Source organism: Chaetodon auriga, chromosome 18 (genome assembly GCF_051107435.1).
Source record: "Chaetodon auriga isolate fChaAug3 chromosome 18, fChaAug3.hap1, whole genome shotgun sequence".
Classification (NCBI taxonomy): domain Eukaryota; kingdom Metazoa; phylum Chordata; class Actinopteri; order Chaetodontiformes; family Chaetodontidae; genus Chaetodon; species Chaetodon auriga.
The window spans coordinates 3,252,697-3,275,951 of NC_135091.1; the positions used below are offsets into that span (position 1 = coordinate 3,252,697).

The window sequence follows — 23,255 nt, forward strand, 5'->3', positions numbered from 1 at the left end:
CAGTGGAGATTACAACTTAAGGGCTGCTTCACTCCACAAACCACAGGTTATTGTGGCAGATTCATCGCAGTCTTTCTATATTAAGGTTGCCGACCAAGAGAAAGTGGAGAAAATGCTCAATAAGTCAAGTAAAACAAAGGCAAAGATGTGTTTGGGTGCGATCCTGCACTGATCCAAACACTTGGCTCCACCTTTGAGCACCAATTAGGCAATTACAGACCAACTTCTGTTCTACCCTTTTTTCAACACATTAGAATCAGTGAAGAACTGAAGAGGTGTTCCACAAGGCTCGATCTTGGGGTCTCTGCTTTTCTGCTTGTACGTACTGCGATGATTTCCAAAGATGCTGTAAAAGAGCTGCTTGTCAAATATATGCTGATGACACAGCTGTTTACGCTCATCATCTCATCCTGAAAGGACTGTTTTCCACAAGAATGAAAGATAAAGATGAGCTTAAAAACAACCGATTGATGGAGAAAATCATCAGCAGATTCATCCTGAGTGAAAATAATCATTAGTTTCAGTCTCATTCAAAAGAGTTCAAAATGAGCTCCACCTCAACCCACTCCAACAGGAAAATCCTGCTTTTATATGAATGCATGAGTCATAATAAACTCATGATATATTATCTAATAATAGAACATTCACACATGACATTTTACTGCATTGAGCACTTTTACTTTTAATACATTTCCCTGAGTACACTAACATCCTTTTACTAAAACAACATTTTCAATACAGGAGTATTTTCACAGTGTGGTATTAATACTTTTACTTGAATAAAGGATGACTGCTGGATACTGAGTACCTCATCCACCACTGTTTCTGGGTGAGTTACTCTTTGACGACCATCATTTGCGTCTTTAAAGTCCACCTGCACGCGTGCCTGCACCTGCCAGGGCTCATGTGCCCCACCTTGGATGTCCTGGCGTGAATAAAAGCCCCGCTGACCCGGACAGCGCCCCCTGCAGGGAGACTCCCGCTGCCCGAGACTATTTATCCAGCTCGTGACGTCACGGGGCCAGTTTCCCAGGATTGCTGCGGGAGTCGGAGGCTGCAGGGCGGGGAGAGTGTGGCCCAGGCTGCCGGAGCGGACATCTATCATCTGGAGACACCCGGCACGGCTGCGTTTGGGACGTGCGCTTCCTTTCTGGGATTTTTTTTGTTCAAAAGACACAATTTCTTTCAAGCGAGTCGAGGAGTCCCGGGAGTTCACGCGCAAACGAGGTAGGCAACACCGGCAGCCGTTTGCGTGCACCGGGGAGAATTTATCGCAGTGAGGCGGTGATGTTAGCTAGCTGAAGGGCTACAACACACAGCGGCGTCCCGGTGCTAGCAGCGAGCAGCACAGGGAGGCTGTCAACACACACTGTAGCTTTCCCAGAAGGAAAACCGTCAACACACAGCAGAGAGCTGAGGTACAAATCCTTAGAGAAACCGTGGTTTACCTCAAACCACAGTAGCCGCCAGGTTTCTATCATTCCTGCGCTCGGCGGTGCGAAATTTAACGTTTTTATCAACAGAAGTCGTGCTTATATTTGTCTAGCTTTGTTTAGAGCAGTCGCCCCAGACTTCCTTCAAACATCTGTCGATTTAAAGTTCTTTTGGACAATCAGCAGAGGCAAGTACGTAAGTATACATCGCTTAATATGTAGTTGAAAAAATAGGTGATAAGCTAAAATTCGGCATATACAGAAGCCACAGTGCCTCCTTTAATTTCAGTACGGCTTCAACTTTTTCAGTACAGCCAACGGTGCAGCCATTGCCTCCAAACGGTGTATTCTGGTAAAAGAACGTAGTGGAAATAACCGGCAAACAACATTTAAAAGTTGGATTATTTGAGAATAGCCACGTTTTGTGGATGATAGGCTTGCCGATTTGACCAGAGTTGTCTCCTTAATCAGAAAAAGTGATGATTCATTGTTCAAAGCGTGTGTGTATAGCTGATAAGCAACGCGATTCCAAATTCCCAGATTTTTTCAAGGAGGTTTGGTCCAGCGTGAGCCAGCTAGAGTCGGGCACGTATCACAACGAGCATTCAGCACGAGCCTCGTTACATGAGAGGGAGCTCAAAGGGGACAGAGCTTGGCAGAATTCAGTGGTGCGTTCATGACATGAGAGGCCGTGTTGTTGTACAGCAGCAGCACCAATATGTCAGATCTCACAATATGAGCACGGCTGCGGCCTGCCTGCACACACACACCCACCGCTGCTGCTGCTGAGCCTGGGAAGAAGAATCAATGGACATGCTTTGCATAAGAAACAAAGCTGAGGGTGGTGGCTTTGGCCATTGTGATATTACTGCCTGGGCGATAAGAAAAGACAGTGTGGCATCCTCACAAGTCTGGATGCGGGGAACAAACTCGGCCAGTGCTTTTATCTGTGTTGGACGATTACATAAGAGCTCTCATTGTGTTTGTCCTGAGCTTGGTTTTTTTTTTTTTTTTATGCTGAAGCTGCTTTGAAATCACTGTTATGGTCATTTCATTCTCCCAAAGCAAATCTGACTCAAAAAGCACATTATGTTGTGCTTTTACTACATCCTGCATTGTCACTGTAATGTTTCTTTATGGATGCATATGCAGTTTATTTTATTTTTAACACCCGTGGTGTACATTTATCACCCCCATAGTGCTGTGAATAGTGTTACTCTAACATGCATTTGTTTGGGTGAGGGCCTCTCTTACAGCAAACCTTATTTCTGACGGGACATGGACTTTCGCTCCCTGCTCACCTTCTTTTATGGCCGTATTGACTTTTAGCAGCAGAAAGCCATAACACAATAGTACTTCTTGTAACTTCCTGAGTTCAGGAACTTCAGGGATCAAAGTCCTCTTCAGGAAATGATCCTGAATGACTGCACGGTTATTGGATTAGTTGGATGACACTGAGCTTTCTTGCTGCCTCAGATACGCATATAGCAGAATACAAGTAAATGGTTTAAAGTAAGACGTGTGAACACGCCTTCTTTTTGGCTGCAGAGATGTGACCCATGAAATGTGCTTGGCATCCCGGGTAGTGGCTCGCGTCCAAAACTCAGGATAAGCTGTTTATATGCATCTTCATCCACTTAAGATATCCCAGTACGCATGAGGAAGCTGGGCATTCATAAAACTTGTTGACTTCAGCGCATGGCAGTATGAATGATGGATCACGATGTGGATGTTGGCTCTGTGTTTTCTCTCTGTAAACAGCTGTGTTGTGTCCTCACGTACTGTAACACTGAGGAGGAAGCAGCTGGGGGTGGAAGACTGTCAGGAAAGCTAGTCAAGGAATTCCTGGGATATCCTGGAAGTGTATTGTGGATGTAAGAGATTGAGTCTTTGTGGAAGTTGGAGTGTATCAGAGCTGAATGTTTGGCCCCTGAAGTGAGGGGATCTGGTGGCCCTGTTATGCTGTGGGGGGCATTTTGTTGGCATGACTTGGATCCATGTGTCCCCTTTAGAGGGAAGGGTCGCTGTAAATCAGTACAGAGTTGTTCTGAGCGATCACCTTCATCCTGCGATGAAACGTTTCTCTCCTCTTACGCAGCACCGGTGCAACACCAGACTACATTTGAAAAATGCATGTTTTAAAGTACGTATGACAATGCAGATTCCCAGAGTGCACCTAAGTTTCCGAAAGCGAGTTCAGTCTGTGTGTCTTTGTCAAACATTTGTTTCTGCTGCAGCCGGTGAGCTAACTGCTAGTTGCTAGCCAGCCGGGCGGATGGAAAAGAGCTGGTTCCACTCAGAACGTCTGCTGTTATGGGTTCTGCCTGCAGGCCGTCAGAGCAGCGATTAAGCTGCTGACTGTAACTACGTTTAAAACGTCCCAGTGTGATCGTTACATCACTTCAGTCACGCTCTCCGAGGCCGTGATTGGCTCCGTCACTCCTCCAGAAGCCATTTATGAGAGAACTGACCTGTTTTAATTGGCGACAGAATGTGAGATGTGGGTGTTGGTTCAGAGGCGAACGCTAACCTCCCTGCAGCATCCACTCTCTCCTCACCGCGGATGATGGAGCAGGAGGTTTCACACATATCTTGTTTCTGATGGAGATATATTAAAGGAGGTGGAGGTGGTTATGTAGGGTTTGGGACCCCCCCCACCCTCTGTCAGCCCTTGTAATTAGGGGAATGTGAGCTGAATTAGTCACGCCACACTGGGCAGACCACAGACTTGTTGATGGCGATGAAGAGTGTCGACTTACATGCCGTCTGGGAGCCCGGCCTCCTCGCTCCGGGGGGGAGTTTCTGGTCTCTGAGGGAGCTGAGACACCCAGGAAGGAGCTCACTTTGGTGGTGGATTGTGGTTCACGCAGTGAGCCAGGGCTCGTAAACAGAAGTCACATGGGCTCACGTGTAGATCCCTTTTTTTGGTGGGCAGGCAGAGAAAACAGGACTGAATCCAGCCTCTAACGTTAGCCTCACCTGGCAAGACTATCACTTTACCTTCATCAAGAAGTGGAGATGTGCTCCTCAGCCTCTACGACGCTTCAAATCGCATCATCTTAACTCACATTTTCCCTCCGTCGGCTTCGTAACTCTCCGCTGGCTATCGAATGTCGACATCTGTGCCTTCATACCCGTAAACCTTTGCATTTTAGAAGTTGTTTCCTGGAGTTGGGTCGGATTACCGTCTCACTCCAGATGAGAAGCTACATTCCTCTTTAAAGACCAGTTCAAATGGCATTTAAATTAACTTTATTCAGGCCTTTAATCAAGTCGAGTCGAAGTTAAAGCTTCAAAAATGTCATCGGTTTGCTCTTCTTTGTATCATGTCGTTTAAGAATGAACACATGTTTTTAGCTGCTGATTTAATGATGAAATCTTCTGATGAAAGATTGAACTCTTGAGCTGATTAAGTGAAAGTCTGAGCGATAGATGGATCCGTCAGCGATTCCTTGAAAATAGCTGCAAGTTAGCAGCATTAGCTTTTCCCACAAAAGAGCCCACAGTTACCATCTGCTTACACTGACAGCGTTTAGCCGGCGGTGTCAGTGACACTTCATCAGGATGCTCTGTTCACCTTCAGCGAGGGCTGAACTTTGACCTCTGGGTCACCTGGAGATCAGCTGTATCAGCCAGTCAGCCGGCTTAAAAAGCATTAGTTCCCTCCCTGAGATGCTGCGACACCATCAGTGTTTCTGGGTCAACCTTCAGACATCAGAAACATCAGAAGCCTGCAGAGAGAATCAGAGCGTTTATGAATGTCAAAGCTTCTGTGTCCAAAAACATCCTGTGTAACTGCTTTCCATGGTCATGTTTGCAGACGTGTATTTTTAGCAGCAGACGCGGTCGTCGCCGTCTTCTGTCAGCCTTAATCACCGGTTTTTGTCTCGAGCAGCAGACCTGCTCTGTCACACACGCCTTCCTTTCAGCCCGTGCGGCGCGTGCGCGGCCGAACCGCCGCGTCATGCAAACGAGCCCAGCCCGTCATTAGGATGGCGACGGCCGTAACCGGGGCAAGGGAGGGCGCAGCCATTGGTCCGCTCCTCCCGGCAGGATCACATGTTGGTGACCTTTGAAACCGGAGGCCTCCGTGTGAGCAGGGAGGCCTTTGCGCGGCTGCCCTGGTGTCACGCACGCTGAATTGTGGGGGATAACGAGGGAGGAGGCCGGGTTTGTTTCAGATGATGATGAGAGCGATGCGCTGTGAAAAACTGTCCCTCCTTTGCTTCCAGCTGATCATCCACACCGATCAGTGCTGTCGTTGTTGTTGTTGTCGTTGTTGTTGTTTGCTGAATGCAGCTGAAGTGCTGTTTCCTCGCGCTGCTCTGTCACATTGCTCATTAGTTTCTGTGGCTTCGCTCCAAGAGGACTTTGACCCGAGTTAATCCGGCTCTCTTTAACACTTCTCTTAAATATTCAAATGACACAGGAGTACTTGTTTTTAGCTGCTGGCAGCGTTTTACAGCTCTGAACCTTGTACTTGTACCTGCTGCGTTCTTGTAATGTCGATTTGAGAGTTTGAGATCAACCTGCGTTTTAGACCAAACTGTCACTTTAATGCCTCTAAATGTTGAATGCATTTAACTGCAACTGTTGACTGTTTTCATAATAAAGTATTTTACTAATATTTCTGAAGATTAATTCAATGATTGGATGAGAAAGCACATGAATAGTTATTGTCATTATGGGTTAATTAGCTGTTTTGTGTCTTGATTCATCAGGTAATCAACAGTTTCCAGAGCTCAACTTGACATCTTCACATCTCTGTTTTTGTCAGACCAACACTCAAAAAATATTTAGTTTGCTGTGATATATGACAACAAAAACAGGAAAACTTGAGATTGTTATGAAGAAGGAACCATCAAATTGTTGTCATTTTTGCTTAAAATATGATTAAATGATCAGTCAGTGATCTAAAAAGTTGCTAATTGATGTTCTGTTGATGAATCAGCTCAGGGGTCAGTGGGAGAAAGGTGACGTTGGTCAGGTAACAACAAGAATCTGAGCAAACCCTCATATCAGCCTTCAATCCTTGACATATTTTGGCACCTGATAATACAGATAAATGATGTATATCAATGCACATCCCACCATGGAAACAATCCCAGTCACACTCGATAGAAGTGGCCCAAATCATTTTTACTGTTTCTGATATTCACGGCTGCTTTTTAATAACACTGTTTCGTGTCAATAATGGATTTTTTTAGCTTAGCGCGTTGCTCACTCAGTGTTTACAGCAGGAGTCTGATGTGAGAGCTTTGACCTCTCGGCTGCTTGAAATCATGGTCTGCATGATGTGACCGGAGCACGCTGTGGTACCTTTGTGGCAGCTAAGCTAGCAGGGTTAGCCGTAGCTTGTTAGTGCCATCGTGCAGTGGTTGTCAGACCAGTGCAGCTGCTTTCAAACAGCAGAAACAACATTTTAATATATTATGGTGCCTCTTCTTTCATCCTCCTTCAGCTTGTCTGAGCTGTTTTCACCATCTGATCAGCCCAAACGTTTGCAGAGCAGGTCTTATGGACTTGACTTAGAGGACCTGACTGGGAGCCAAGCTTCCCATCCACAGCCGGATGTCCAGCTTGCTTCCCACGTGATTGGACGTGAACACCAGGAACCAGGAGACAAACATTTTTATAGTCATTTAACTGTATTCAGTCCAATATTCAACATGTTGGCCTTCTCACCCTCCTCCTCCTCCTTCCTCCCTCGTTCCTCTGAGTCTCCCGAGGCCTCGCTGGTGGTTTTCCTCTCGCATGTACTCAGCGATGAGCTCCAGTCGGTCCAGGTTCTCCTCAGACAATTAATGATGTGCCAATCTGACTCAGTTACATCACCCTTTTATGCATCATTTATGTGCAAACGTATGGCTGGGCCAAACCAGTTCACAGACAGTTTGTGTCCTCTCATACGTCCAATGTGTCCGTCAAAGGAGAGTCAGTCACATCAGCTGTGAGGCCTAAAGAAGGACAGATCCTCAGCTGTCGGTGCGACGGTGATTATCATCCCTGTAACCGTCAGCTCCGTGATCAAACCTGTCTTTGTGTCGGGGAGTTTTTGAGACCACATTGGCACCGGTGGACGAGAAAAGCTGCTATTTTACACCATTTAATCAGAACGGAGCCGTTCTGGTGGATTTGTACCCAGACTTTGAATTCAGAACGTTTCTAAAATTAGAGCCGTCTCATCCACATCACAGCGGTCTTTTCCTTCAGGTACCTTCTGTTTCCTGCTCGTTATATTTAGCAGTTACTGGTGCACAGCCAGTCCTCCACTGGTCCTCCACACTTGGTTGCTATGTGATTTGTTACACAACTGCACTGTCGTCCACACTGGAAACGTTGAGGAGAAACCAGTTTTCTCTTGACTGCAAACACACGGAATGTGTGTGCTTTCCCAAGATGCCTTTGGCTGAACGCGGCAATGCAGCTCTGGTCTTTTGATCCGCGCTGTCCTCAGTGTCCGCCTGGTCTTTCGGTGTCTCGGTGGAGAGGACGCCAAGCTAAACACTTCCTCTCTTTCTTTTTAGGGCGTCTGCATAATGCGCCAGTGTAATAATCTGCTGTGAGGAAGTGACCGCACAGAGGACAGATTACCAAGATTATGAGAAAACGTGAGGGTCGGGGAAGATTTTCACCGCCAGGACAGTATTTGACCTGTCAGACTGATTTCTGGAAGACAAAGTCAAGCCCAAACTGCAACGACGCCCATAATGAGCGACCTTATCAGCCACAGATGAGGCGGGCTGTGACTGCTGTTTTTATCTCTTAATTCTTCTTCATGCTTACAAGATAAAATAGGTTGTTTTTGTCGGCACCACCCAAAACAGCCCATGTGACCACTGCAAGAACAAGTTGAGGCAGGTGAAGGTACTTGGATTAGGTCGAGATTTCGGTCACGGTTAAAAGAAACCAACATGGACTGCTGGCAGGAGGTGAGGGCGACGGTCCGAGCTGCCACGAGTCTTTTAAGTGTCTCTTATTTCCAGATGAGATCCAGATGGATTTACTTCCTGGTTCGACACGTCACACACTTGGTTGCAGTCCATCTTCAAGGCGCCTGAAGCTGTTTGGTAACTAAAACAGGAACAGCTTCGCTAGCTAGCTCACCCATACTGTGTAATTCCAGGGTAGCTTTAGCGCAGTGGACAGACAGGACAGACCTCGTGAGTGGATGCGTCCACCGAGACAGATGCATTTACACATTTTCAACATCTGGCTAGCACGTGTGTTAAAGGCGAAGGCTCGATGACTGTCCGGATGCATTCACATTAAGTGTTATTGAGATTAAAGAGCTGATAGCGTGGGTTAGGGTAAGGGTTAGTCCCATAATAGTAACAACACTGATACTTGAGTACATTTTGATATTACTTGATCAAACTTATGCACCTTTACTCGAATGCAGGGCTTTAAATAGACTGTTTTAAATTGTGGTATGGTGCTAAGGGTCTGAATGCTTCTTCCACAGCTGAGAACCAGTTTCCACCCAGTTTTTGTTGATGTTGTTCTTCCTGTCGGTGTGATTACTCATGCTCTCACCGGTCACACCTGGGAAACGCCCCGTAAGGCTGCAGTCACCTGCCGCTGACCGCTGATGGTTTAAGCAGCAGTGACGTTTTGAATGAGTTGGATTTGAAAGGTGACCTTCGTGTCACAACTTGACCTCCACAGTGCTGACCTGCCTGCAGGCCAAGGATTGTCTGAAGGAGGAAGGAGGAGTGCCTGAACGCCTCCTCGCTGCTGTCAGCAGTCAAAGAGAATCCTTAATGCGCTGCAGAGGATGAGGGCTTCTGGCTCCTTGTGTAATGTACAACTTTGAGCTACTTATGACACATTTTATTGGTGTTAGACTTCGCCTTCAGCAGGATGACTCTCGTCAATCTTTAAACTGTATTACAGGGACTTTGTAAAGCGTCAGCACTTAGGAAATTCCACGGCTTTGCTGAAATCATCAAAATGAAGCTCCGGCCTGGTCGCAGAAGAGACGAGCGAGCGAGAGATTTTTAATGGTTCACCTCGAGCCTGCTTTGTGTGTGTTTGCGTCTGTGCTGGGAGTGTCAGATTAGTTTGTGGTTCAGTGAAAGGAATCACCTGCTCATGTTCTGATCCTTTAACACACCCCGCTGTGGTGACTTTATGCCGAGGGTGGGGCCGCAGCAGGTTAATCGCTTCAAAGAATGCGGCCTGACGTTGTCGAGTCCTGACACAGCAGCGTTTTCTATAGAAGCCACAAGGCTCAGACAGAAAGAGAGTTGAAAGTCTGATCACACGCCAAAAGCTTGGTTTGTTTAGTGACTCACTGTTTGCTTTACGCTCACCTGCAGCTGCAGAGGAGGTGGATTGAACGACCGCACAACACTTCCTGCTGCTGCTTCAAAGTTAAAGCATTCTGTTGGCAAAACAGGGAGCGGCTTTTATTGTGAAGGAGCCACAGGAAGCCACATGAACTGGACTCAGAGGTTATGTCTAAAGCAAATAAGACAGCAGTTATTTTCAGGTTTCTTCCATCAGAGCATCAGTTTTAAATCTGTCGGAGACTAATGGAAAACCAGGAGCTGCAGGCGAGAGGCTGCGCACCTCCAGCCCCTCAGCAGGCTGCCAAACTGGCTCCACTTTGTCCTGCTGAAGTCTGCAGCAGCGACCATGTTTGAAGCATCGCAGTCCACCATGAGCTGATTGGTTGAGCTGATATTGATCTTCAGGTGGTAGTTGTCATTCCATGATGATGAAGCTCCCCATCAGTCCTCTGTAAATAGTCTGTAAAAAGTGAAGACAGCAAAATGGATTGAAGCAGATTTGCAAATGCTATGAAAGCCCAACGTGATGTTGAAGACTGTTGATTTGCTCAAACTCACGAGTAGAAATAAGACTCAGAGGCTGTTTTAAGTGTCCTAACAGCATTTTAATCTTCATCTTCTCTCTTTAATACGAGCGTCTTCCGCCAACTTGAAAGCTTCAGGCCTTTTTCTTCTTGTTGCTGGACAGCAGTCATACCTGCCAGTACAGTGATGTAAGCTGGGTGATTCATGAGAAGATCCCTCTACATTTCAGATAACACGACACATTTAGAGTCGGCTGCTCTCTGCACCCACTTTTCCATTTCCTGAAATGTCACGATGCGATTGCGTGGGAGACGGAGGAGGAAACACGAGGCTTGTTAACAGAAAATAGAATCGTTATGATCGCTCGTGTGAAGATAACCGACATGTAGGCCATCAGCTGTGCAAAGTTCAAGTTCATCAGCCCCATCAGAGGTACCAATGAGTCATTGCAGCGAGCGGCGGGCCGTCGATTCTGCATAATTAGAGAATAAATGATAAAACCGAGCAGCGTGAGGCCGACAGCTGATGTTAATTATCCTCCAGTGAGGCAGGCTGGAAATGTCAGGTATCTAATGAGGTGCCATCACTTCAGATCTGAGCAGTTTACTGTGTCTGACCAGCACACAAACAGGCTGATTTGATTGTCTCGCTCTGGTTTATCGCACATGTTCTGATGTCAGCTTACAGCTTATCAGCTGTGGATAATAAAGCAGTACATTAAGTTTTATTGACTATATTTTAATGTGTATAATGTGTATAATGTGTATGTTTACAGTTCAAGTTTGATATAGTATTGTTTTTGTGTATTCTTTATTAAGAATATTATAATAATAAACTTTATTTATAGCATTTCCTACACAAATGCTGCTCAAAGCCTCATGATGAGAGTAAAAACTGAAATTAAAAGAGCAGTTTTATGTTGTAATTGTATAAGATTTTTCCTCTAATAATGACTTTGAGGATTAATTGGCTGCCGTAGATCGGCTGTCATTCCACTAATCGATTAATCCATTTTTAGCTCTGCTTAACTCCACAGTGTTTATGTCCAGTGGTTCAGGGGAAGCCGATGTTTCAGAAACAAGTGGTCCAAAAATCGAGCAGTGCAGTTTAATTTTAGGTCAGGCCTTTTTAGCCTGCTGTGTCTCTGTTACTGTCAATCTGCCCTCTGGGTTATTGTCCCTGAACACATCACAGGCTCTCTGTTCACCACGTGACGGGACCGATCGGCCTGGACAGTGAGCTCTCAGAGAGCGGCGACGCAGATCCAACAATCAGCTGTTTGTCAGCGGAGGAGTGGGTCGACACACATAACCGCAGGCGATTCAAGCGGCGCTTCCTCCGCCGCCGCTGCGAAATGTGTCGTCCTCTCGGGCGCACAAAGCAACAGCTGCTGCTGCGGCGCTGCTCTTTACGCTCTGATCTGGAACGCATCATCTGCTTTTAAAGGATTTTCTGTCGCGGGGAGGATCCCCCCCTCGCAGACTTTAACGCTGCTGTGAGCTGCTTGGTGACGCTCCACTCATTTGACATGTCAGAGCAGAGCTGTCCTCTGTGTTTGTCGTCCTCTGGGCTTCATAGTGCAAGAAGAGGCGTTCAGGTGCATGGTGGGAATGAAGGAGGCACCGTTGTCCCCGTTAAAAGTCAGCGTAGCTTCACAATTATGTATTTTATGGTAAAATAGTCACGTAATGCTGCTTTAAGCACACATACGTCCACGAGCGCAGGGATCGTCTCATCACAGTCAGGAGGTGTGACAGCACAGATCATACAGTATATACGCACTACCTGTTAGTCTGTTTGATTTAAGACACTTTAAAAAGCCAGTAGGAACAATTAGGTGGATCAGAGCTGAAGCAATTAATTTAATGTTGTCCCAAACTGCAGGTAATCCACCGCCCGGGCCGCCCCCCTTCAGCCTCGCTGGTCTTGGCCTAAGTGGTCTTCAGCTCAGCTCTAATGTTCAGTAACAGATGCTGAACAGGCTCTGATTGGTTTATAGTGCGTAAAACGTAAAGTTCACGTTTCCACAGAGCAAAGACGACCTGCCGGCGTGACTCCATCCCAAAATAATCGGCCACTGTTTGACTCGAGGGCCTGCTGGTTCACACAGACCCAGCTGAGAGGATGAATCAAACATTGTTCACGTCGTGGGAAAATTTACATGAACTGATGCTCATCGTGCTCACATTCACACTTGTTGGCCTTCAGTGCATCCAGGCAGCTGCAGACTGGAAAGATGAGTTTTGACAACCTTTCCTTCTGCACCGGCGCTTCAGACACACCGACCGTCCCCACAAAAGTCCCCTTTTATATCACCTGTCATATGAATTAGTGCTGCAGCGTCCACTATGTCAAACAGTTTGTCCATCTGTGAAGGAATAAGTTCATTTACACCTTTTTTTTTAGTTAAATGGTGATTCTGTCCGCAGTCAGAAATATTATATCGAAGATGAATTTTATGTCACATTTCTTTTTGCTGCTCTTCTGCAGGTTGGGCTCAGGTGTCACGGCAGAACAAACAGCCGGTAATTTAACATCGGTGTATTTGAATATGTAAACACTGAGTGACTTTGAGCTTTAACCAGATACTGAAGCTCTTAGTTGCAGAAGTCAAAGCTCTGTGAAGGGCAGCTGCGTTATGTAGACAGAAAGAGGAAAAAAGCCTTTTCTTTAATGCTGGCATCAAATCCAGTCATTCAGTTCAGCTCATAGCACATTTAGCCATGTTAGCAGCACGGCTAGGTGCACCGCTTTGGTCCAGACTGGAATATCTCAACAACTGTTGAGTGAATTTTCATGAAAGTTTGTGCAGACATTCGCTGCTGGATGAACTGCCATGAAGTTTGGCTCACGCTCCCCTCAGAATGAAATATAATATAACTTTAATGATCCTTTACTTTGGTTTATGACCACGTTCCTGCAGAACTGATGACTGCTAATGATGGCATGCTAACAAGCTAAGCTAAGACGCTGGACATGGGAATCATTATTCCTGCTTAACAAAAGCACAATTTTTAAACATGTTAGCATTTAGCTCAAAGCGCCGCTGTGTGTAAGTGCAGCCTCACGGAGCTGCTAGCGTGGCTGTCGAGTCGGCGTCAGCTGCAGATAGCAGCATGGACGCTGGTTGAACCCTCTCTGCTGCCGTCCGGTGCGACGCAGCTGTCAGCAGCTCATCCTGTGGTTTTATTACTGCACTATGACCAGGACACACTTATTATCTGTGTGACTGTGTGGAAATCCCATGTTTTCCAGTCACAGCTGATAATCAAAGATGCTGAAACAGGAGTAAAAGGTTTGCAGTTCAGTTCTTCGTTGATGGTAAATGTTGGTAGGACAGAAGACGATGTTTGAGGTCATGTAAACTGTGCCTTCAGAACATGTGACACGCATCACTCGACCTGCGTGTGCAGCATCAGTGTTATTTAAAGGGAGAGGGAGGAATTTAAAGGTGCGAGCGGCTGATAAAGAAACCTCTCTCTCTCTCAGCTTCTTTGACTGTTTCACTAAAGGAAAAAGAACTTATTCTGCCGCTTTATTTGCATTTTCATCCTCTAATTAACGTGTTCACTCACTGTTCCCCCAGTCCAAAATCTAAAAGGCAATTTAGTGGCACTGCCATTAGCATAATGCTTGTGTGTCTGCTGGACCAGTAACGCCGTCTGACTCACTCTCTGGTGGCTGCTTTGGGAATCAGCGGCAGATTTTCACTTCTCAGCTCTGGTTGCATCTTTAATTTTTCACCTGACTGAGGATGTTAATGGAAATAATGTTCCAGAGGATGCTGACAGCTCCATACATGTTAGCTGTGAAGCCTTCGCTCGCAGGATTTTAATATTTAGGCCAGCGGCTGCAAATAGAGTGTACCATTTTAGTTGAAGGCTTTGGTAAAAAAGACATTAATGTGATCGTAAGTGCTGCAGTCGAGGCTCAGCTCTGCCATTAGCTGACTGCTGTTGGTACTTTGTGCTTTCTGCATGAGCTGCCGCAGACCGGACGGATCAGCTGGAGGTTTGTCGGTGAAACCAGAAATAATTGGATGAGACTTTCGGATGATAAATTTAGCTCGTTCTGGTCAAACTTAGCAGTGGAGTAAGGTAAGCTTTTCAAGTTTAGTGGCAGAAAATTTCAGTTTGAAGTCAGGAATTCGCCGCCAGGCCATCAGGATGTGCACCTGCACACTGGGCCGAGCTGCCGTGCGCTGTACGTTAATACATATATTAATATTACATGAGTGTATTTTATATCATGTATCTCCTCTTCTATTCCACAGCCACAGTTAAGTTTTGTAGAACTTTAAACAGAATATCTTTGGGTTTTGGACTCCTGGTCGGACAAAACTGGCCTCTGGGAAATTGTGATCAGCTCTGCTTTTTCCTACATTTAGAGATTGTGCAGCTAACCGAAAAAATAATGAACAGATTTATCCCTGAAAACGAAGTTTGGACCTGAGCTTCTGGCTACATCCTCCCTTCATTACTGGCTGCTTGGTGCCGGGCAGGCGGAGCTGCAGCTGCCTGCTGCTGCTGGAAGTAAGCTGATGAGAGCGCTGAGACTGAACCCAAAATATGAGCTGGAGTGGAGATAAAAACACTCATTAGTGCTGCGTTCAGTGTGTATGTTTACAAAACAGCCAAACAGCAGTTTCTGAGGTCGTGATGTGTTCAAGGCCACAGGTTCTGTTGATGTGGAAGTGAACGCCTCATCACCTGGAGATTCATCCACTGTTCAAACAGCTGTTTCGCTGCACGTCTCCGTAAGGAAGCCACGTGTGTAATTTCCCAGGTTGCATGAACGCAGCCAAACATCATTAACTGGAACGACCCACATTATAACGTCTGCGTTACGTTCGTCCAGGCGGAGGTTTTGCTGGTGTTGCTCGGCCCGGTTCAGCAGCTCAGGAGGGGATGAGGCGATCACTTCCTGTGTGATGAAGATGTGACGTGTGTGGGCCGAACAGAGCAGCTGCAGCAGGTTTGAACTCGTCTTCTCACAGCCTGCAGCGCTGCAGTCAGACTCAATACTGACTGTACCCTCTAACCTGATGGCTCTGCAGAAATGCATCAACTTCAGCTGAAGCAGTTTATGATGTAAAACTGTGATGTGGATTGGAGGCCGATGCTGAAAGCTGTTTGGCTGACACGTTCAGCCACAGCGCCCTGCAGCAGCAGCAGCACTGCAGACATTTTGAATAATGAATGTTCCCTGCGGGAGTATTAAATGTTTTCATTAACCGGCTACATTTACTCAAGTACTGTACTTTGAGGTACGTGGACTTTACTTTTCATGCTGTGTTCACTTCACTAGCAGTTGTACTTGAGATGTTGGAGAATGTGGGCTGATCGTTGTGAGGCTGATGGTGGAGCAGAGGGATGCTGACATGGTTTTTCATTTTCACTTTGAAATATTGTCTTTTGTCTTTATTGAAGAATCCCGGTGAGTCTTCCCGTTGACGTTGTGTTCGCTGTCGAGGTAGAAATTATGGCGCCATTTCACTCTGAAATTGAACCATTTTTTTCATCTATTTGATTGAAACAGTAGGTCGATCCCTCCTGACTGGGTTCACCAGGAAATGCGATGGATAGATATTGACGTCCTATCTTTGCCGTTTTAGAGATATCTTTGTGAGTCTTCCTGGTCCTCAGTTATCCGTTTGTCAGTGCAGCTTCCCTCTCAGTGAGGTCTGAATTAAACATCCTGGTCTGTGAGCTGTGGGTCAGATAATATGTGCAGACAGTCACTGTAACCCGAATTTCACACCAGAAGTGACTCATCAGCCTCCGGTCTGACCTCCAAACTGTGGTCGCAGCCAGCTGTCCTGTGAGCAGCAGAGGAAACTCTCTTCATAGAAACTTTGATATTGGAGGGTCTCTTGACTTGACGAGGCCAGTTTTAGTTTTTAGCAACCCGCCCGCCTGCCTGAAAAAACTACCTACCTACCAGACTGTCTACCTACCTAAATACCTAACTATATCTTTGCCCACACACCTACGTTATCATCTATTCACCTACCTTAAAAAATAGGCTAATCTTCCCATAAAACCTACGCAAGTAAGAAACAACCTGACCTACCTATCCACTGAAAACGCCCTCTACCCACGCACTTTTTTCTAAAATCCTACCTGTGTAAACGTCTCACCTACCCAAACACGTACGTTACCTGGCTGTGTAAGTGCTACAAACCAACGTACGCCTTTAATAACCTACTGACTGACTTCACAGGCATCACTGTTAAAGCAGTATTTGATCTGCTGGTCCCTTTTTATATCACAAAAAAATGCATTGCAGTACTTTGTTGGCTTGGGAAGTTTTACAGCCCTGACAATGAGTTACCAGCAACCTTTGGTCTACATATAGACGTCGTGCCGTCCCTGAAACAGGCCACACACTGTTCAGGCCTTTTTACAAGGCTCCATTCAGAAAGGAATCCAGGTGAGAATCTCCTCACCTTTGTGTGCACAAGATGGTTTATTAAGCCAAAGCTACAGTCGTTTCCTAACCTTAACCGTAACCTAATTGGCACGTTAAAGCGATAAGGTTTTGGTTGTCAACCTTTTTGTAACCTGAGTTGTGGTTATAAACCCTTGATGCGCTTTTTGGGGAAGATATTTGTAGGGATGTCAATCAAGTCTGATTTTTTTATTTATCCAACAAACAAGAGGAAATGATGAATTTGTTGGGACTATTTCCAGCAGCGGATTAATCCACAGTTCTAATGAGGATTTGTGTCAGCAGGACGATGTGTGTGTGTGTGTGTGTGTGTGTGTGTGTGTGTGTGTGTGGGGTTGAGTCAACATAAACTACAGTGTGTGTGTGTGTGTTCATGGTGATGAAGGAACATCTCAGTGCAGAACAATGTGGCTCATTGATGTGTTTTTAATAGTTTTTGGACAACAATGGAGCTCTGTGGCTCAGAGGAAGAAGATCGATCAGGCTGTGATACGTTCAGAGCTGGTTTTCGGTCTTTTCGTGGGATTTATTGACGAGGAGAAAAGTGTAGAATTCTTCTTTAAACTCAACCATCAAATGTCTGAAACTGGTTCAGTCTACAGCTCGAGGTTGCTTCAACACAAAACATGATTAACGCAGCTTTTGTTGTCACTGTTCTTGAACCGGTGACCTTTTGGCTGCGGGGCAGAGTCTCTAACCTTCACACAATAACATCCACACAGTAAAACCAGACGCCTTCTGTTTACCGTCACAAATACAAATGAGACGTCACGTCGAGGGCGATGAACATCTGAGCTCCTGAGGGAATCAAACCTGTCTGTGATCAGGCGGCGCTGATAAAAGAGACAGTTGTCCTCGCTTATGGTTTAATATCTGTAATTGAATTTGATAGCCTCTTAGAGTGGCAGGCAGATAGCGCCGAGCTCTGGGGTAATTATTTTAAGTCCCCGTTGAAGTCGTAGCTCTGTTATTAGGTTTGCAGTTTGGCAGGAAGCCACCGTGTGAACAGAGAGCAGCTGAGCGCCGTGCGAGCAGCTTCTTGTTATGTGGACGGAAACTGGAAGACACGACTTGGCTCAGCGTCTCAGATCTCATGGAGTCGGGATGCTCCAGTTGGCTTTGAACGTGTTTGTTGGCTTTGGGTTGATGCTTAAAGCTGGATGACTTACAGTGTTTGAGCAGATGGAGAAGTGGTTGGAGTTACTGTTTCTGCCGCTGGCTGGTCTGAGTGACCATCGCTGATACTAATTTAACACTCTCAGCATGTTAAACTCCTACATTCTGCTGCATTTGTGTGCCCTGGGATTTCTGAAGCTCATCTGAGGTCTTGGCCTGTAAACAGCATCGTCTGCAGCCCTGACTTCCCCACACAGTTCAGATCTCTGACCTGGAACACAGTGTGCATGTAAACATGCTGTCGTCCAGGGGTTTGCAGCCTTGTTTTTCCTGTTTTCTCACACATGGTGGCAGTTTGTGGTCTTTTTTCCCCTCCAGCAACTCATGTTCGAGGAGACAGCAGAGATGGGAAGCAGTGAACTACAGTAGTTAGTAGTAATTAGTCTGGTGTTCAGTGTTATGTCCCAGGTGGATGAATGTTGGAGTGTATCTGTGCTGCTTTGTATTGTTCTGCTGAGCAAATATGGCGACCATGCTAACCCTACTGAACAGCTTAACATTGCCATTAGCATGCTAATGTTAGCATTTGACTGACAGTTTTCTTTGATCCAGTGTCGGATATCATTTCAGCACTTGTAAAAGTTGCAGCCGCTTACTTTGAAAGGTTAAAATTTAAAGTTCAAAATAAGTTGAGCTTTCCCGTCACTTATCTTAATGTTTAACTCAGAGTTCAGATCACTGTCAAAGCAGCAGATCGTGACCTGAGCTACGACTTTTCCCTGATGTTTTGTGTCAGAGGTTGTCCCAGAGGGAAAGACCTCATTCTGTTCCGGCGCAGTAACACGATCGGCTGCTGGTTTTACTCAATAATGCTGTAATTGGTTTGTTGGCTACCACAAAGCCACAGAGAGCTCAGGACTCATGAGTCAATGCAGCTCGTCTGTCGTCCACAGTTTGAGGATCGCTTCCATTTCTGAATTTCAATAATTCATCTCGTGACCACATAACAGTTATTACTGCGACGGCTACAGATGTAGGCAAGTTAATCCAACAATAAAAAGTCTTCGGAAAGTAAGAAAATGTGTTTTAAATGTTGCCCCGGCCTTTAAAAAGGTGTTGAGATTCATTTGAAGTGGTTTCAAACGAACCTTTCAAAGGAGTGAAGATGCCCTAAAAAGTTTAAATGAGCCGTTAAAGTTTAAGATCCACTTGTTGGTTTGGTTTATTGAAAACATTCAACAACATTAAGCCTAAAAACTCATGAGATATTATTAAGATATCTACTTTCATTTTGTTTGGAAATACTTCCTCCAACCTTTGAGCTACAGTTCAGCGTTGGATCGCCTGATGACCGAAAGATTCCAGTGCAGAAAACAATGATGTTTCACTTAATTTCATAAGGATTCAGTTAATTTGGAGTTTAGAATGAAAGAGCACCTCAAACTGTCTTTCTTGTGGTTTTGCTGTATTTCTTCTTAATATCATGATATTTCAGGGTATTTCTGGGATAGTGGTGAAAGGTATTTGTGGTTCAGAGCTGCCTCTGGCTCTGATTTTTGCTTCTCCTCGTACTCAACCGGTTGCTGAAAGCTTGTTGTATTGCCTCCTGCTGATGATTCAGTCTTCTTGTACTTCTTACACATCGCTGTGGTTTCTTGTACATGTGATCTTTTTAACCAAACCACTTCTGCAGTCGCTCCCCTCTTTGGAACGCACTCCTCCACCGAGGAGCCAGCAGCGATGTTACTTTCACTTTCAGCCATCACTGAATGTTGACTGTTCTGTGTGCCCTGTTTTCCAGAGCCCTCAGAGCGGTGCGATGGAGGATGGGAAGCCGGTGTGGGCGCCCCACCCAACGGACGGGTTCCAGCTGGGAACCATAGTGGACATCGGGACCGACAGCCTCACCATCGAACCTCTCAAACAGAAGGGAAAGGTGAGCGAGCGCTGAACTGCTGTGGACCTCTGCAACTCTGCTGCAGGCTAGTGGGGCTACGTTAGCCGCTACTAGCATAACACATCCGAATCTCTGACTGAACTCTCTGATCATGTTGCATTGTGGGTAATGTTTGCACAAAGAAGAATGTGTGGAGTGAAAACAGATCGCTGCTTTGAATTTGATCCTTTTGTTTCCAGCTGTCCGTCGTGATCCACGTTAAAGCTAAATGACTCTTTTAAGGTGTAAATATTCTTCTTCTGTGTTTGTTTCTAAGTGATAACAGAGCATTTAAAGGTGTTTAAAGAACCTCTCACAATAGGCCGAATGCACTCGGTCAGTATTTCCTGCTCAGACAGATTCACTGGGTTCCTTCCTGGATCTCTCAGAGGTTTATTTATTATTTTACCTTTTCCCATCTGCATTTACCTGCAGTGTGTTAATGATTGAATGTGTCTCTTAATCTCATGTGGAAGAGGCTGCACTTCAAGCATCAGTAAAGGATCGTTCACTCGCTGACTCACCTGCAGACCCTGTACTTTGTGGCCTGCAGGTCCGACATGAATCAGCGGTACCTGAAGTCAAGTGGCTCTTCGCTGCAAGACAAACGGGCTTTTCTTGTCACCCCCCCGTTCACCGTTAATTCTTTTTTCTGCAGGACGAGGTGCCATCTCGCCCTCGGCAAAGCTTTTAACATCCCTGAGAGCCGGATGCCGTGGAAACCCCTAAAGCTCTGTGTCCGTCTCGGTAATCTTCTCCCAGAAGGCCCCTGTGATTGAGCGCTCCCTTTGAGAGCGCCTCCTCGCTAATTCTGTGTCCTGTCAGCCTATAAAACACGGGGCTGTCAGTGTGTTTGAACTGTGCGCGGCGTCCATCACATGTGGAGCTTTAAAGTGGAAAAGTTCACATGTTTCTAATGTTTTTTTTTACCTGCGGTGGTCGTCGTTAATGTGTCTCTCCATCTGCTTTGATTATGTTCTTAAATCTTACGATGTTATCAATCAGAACGTTATAATCCGACACTGTGACAGCGGTGCAGGCAGTTACACGGTTTTTACAGCCCTCATGTACATCATCGTCCACTCCACTGGTTTACCAGTTACCAGAACTCTGATCTTTGAGCTTCACACAAGTCGACCAGGCCTCCACAGAACTCCTGTGTTTTGGGTATGAAGCAGTCCAGTCCCCTGCAGGCTGCGGTCAGCTGTGGTCAGCTTTGACTCAAAGTGGTTACGGTGCTCCGAAGTCCCAGAAATGAAGATCAAATCGCTTGCAGCCAGTATAAACATGCGCTGCGTGTTCGGCCGTGTGTTTGGCACATGGACTACGCTGCAGGAGAGGAGTTTTTATAGTATGTTTGATATTGTAACTGTGGCTCCGTGACGGTGGGTCTCCACTGTAACTGAATCCAGGCTGACTGCAGCTGGAGGTTAAACAGGGAGACGTGATACTCAAAACAAAGACTTTCAGGGGACAATTCCTTTAGGCTGCTTAACATGAAGTACAGCAAGGAGAAGAGAGAAGCAGAATGTGGAATAAAGTGGAATTGTACTTCCTGCCTCTTTGTTCTGGTTATGTTTTAAGAAGCAGATGCAGCAGGTTACATTTTGGCGTCCCTCTTCTTTACGTCCCTGCTCAGTGGTGGATCCTGGACATATTTTCTGGTCTGGTATGCACATTATGTGGGTCACCGTAGTGCTCTTGAGCCACATTCACACGGTGCTAATTTTCAAAATGCTGCAAGTACAAACCTTCTTGGATGTCAGCTGCATTATACGGGTATGACGGCAGTATGTCAGGTTTCATATTATGCGTGTTTCATGTCTTCCAACACATTTCGGTTGCTGGATGAATCTTGTTTTGTCTTCTCAAGTGCAGGTCTGTTGTTTGGCTTTTTCTCCATTGATGTTTGTCATCTTCAGGTTTTTTTAAATGCTGACAGCTTCCTCCGGTTTGTTGTGGCAGGGCTGTAATGCAAGTCACACGTATCTGATTTTACACCTTGGAGCCACGTGATGTAGATCAGAACTGATAAAACATGATTGCTGCAGCCTTTTGTTTGTCATATGATCAGATCTCTTTGCCCTGAGTTTTATCTCAAAGGAACTGGCAGAAACAATCCAACCAGATCCCAAACTGTAGCTGTCTTTAACCCAAAACATTTAATATGTAGAGTTTGATGAGGGCAAACGAAGCCTGCGTCGTAGTGCTTCCTGGGAGGTTCAGATCAGGGTAAAAATGCCCTTTCTTGGTTGCTTGTGTCCCGTTTAAAGGAAGAAACGCAGTGTTTTACACTATAAGCATTGCTTTGGAAACTTGTACTCTTCAGATCTGTTCTCAGAGGGAGTTTCCGGGCTGCAGCGGAGGCCTGAACAATGTCCAGTCTGTCCTGCTGCAGCCAGTTTGTGCCAGTGTCTGACGATGTGTTCACTCGCTGGCAGACCTCCTGCGATGGACGTCAGGAGAGGGACGGAGAGCATGATACCCCGTCATGCTGTCAGTCACAATGGCTGACTCTTTAGTGTCTGTGTAATCCAGAAGGTGTCCACAGTTTGATCTGCCTCGGCGTTGGTGATGGAGAGGACGAATCGTAACACTAACAGATATCGAGGCGAAACAGACTGATTAATACGAGATTTAACATCTTGAGGTTACTTTTCCTGTAACCCTGGTTCTCTGAGAGCTTGTGCTAGTGCCATGTGGCCTGGTAGCAGATAGCAGTATCAATGCTGTTAGCTTGTTCAGGTAGTAGTGTCCTGTTAGCTAACACCTGAACAGAGCCTGCTCTGTGGTGATGGGTGTGCTAAGCCAGCAGTAGAAGCTGTGCATGCTAACATCTCAGCCTTGACCAAGGAGCAAACACTCTGTTAGGCTAGTTGCTCGACATAAAGGAACATTTTACATTTTGGGAAACCAGTTGTGTTTCTCTCCACCTTGGCGGTGATGAAAGGGTGAACAGTGTTTCGCTTGCTTTTTTTCCTCAGCTTATTGGCCTTGCGTCACCTCCCCCCACCTCCTCTTTCTCCTCTCCGCCCTCCTCACGCGGTGCAGTGTTGTGGAATCCGTCCAGTTTGGGCTGAGAATGTGGAACATGCCACCACTGGAAAGAATGAATCGACTGTACGTCACCTCGGCACTGCAGCCTTGGCGCTGTGAAGGCCTGCAGTGCCTCCTTTAATGGGGCAGATTAAATGGCTCGGCCCTGCAGAGAGGGCCTGTCGGAGCGTACAGGAGCTGGCAGCGACTGGCCTGCAGAGCACAGGAATACAACCCCCAGCACCCCCCTCTCCAAAACACCGAGGTCACATGTCCCCATAAACCCTCCTGCATTAGTTCAGCATGGTCGGTTTCAGCTTCAAGGACGTGAGATGAGTGGACAGCGAATGCATCACAGCCTTGGGGAGTAAAAGTTAACCTGAGGTGGAACAATGAGGCTGAGTACCAGTTCGCCATGGTGGAACTCAGACATCTGGAACGTGACGAGGAACCTCAGCTGAGAAC

General features: G+C 46.1%; 1 protein-coding gene across 4 annotated transcripts in view; it reads left to right on the plus strand.

Annotated features, from left to right (window-relative positions):
* The first annotated feature begins 1,029 nt into the window (after window positions 1–1,029).
* The window catches only part of LOC143335896 (unconventional myosin-VI), a 115,007-nt gene continuing 92,781 nt past the window's right edge, over window positions 1,030–23,255 (plus strand). For all 4 annotated transcript variants that reach the window (XM_076755563.1, XM_076755566.1, XM_076755567.1 and 1 more), the window contains exons 1-2: window positions 1,030–1,227; window positions 19,620–19,754. In XM_076755563.1, coding sequence (XP_076611678.1) covers window positions 19,638–19,754 — 117 coding nt within the window. In that variant the 5' untranslated portion in view covers window positions 1,030–1,227; window positions 19,620–19,637. The remainder of the gene's footprint in view (window positions 1,228–19,619; window positions 19,755–23,255) is intronic.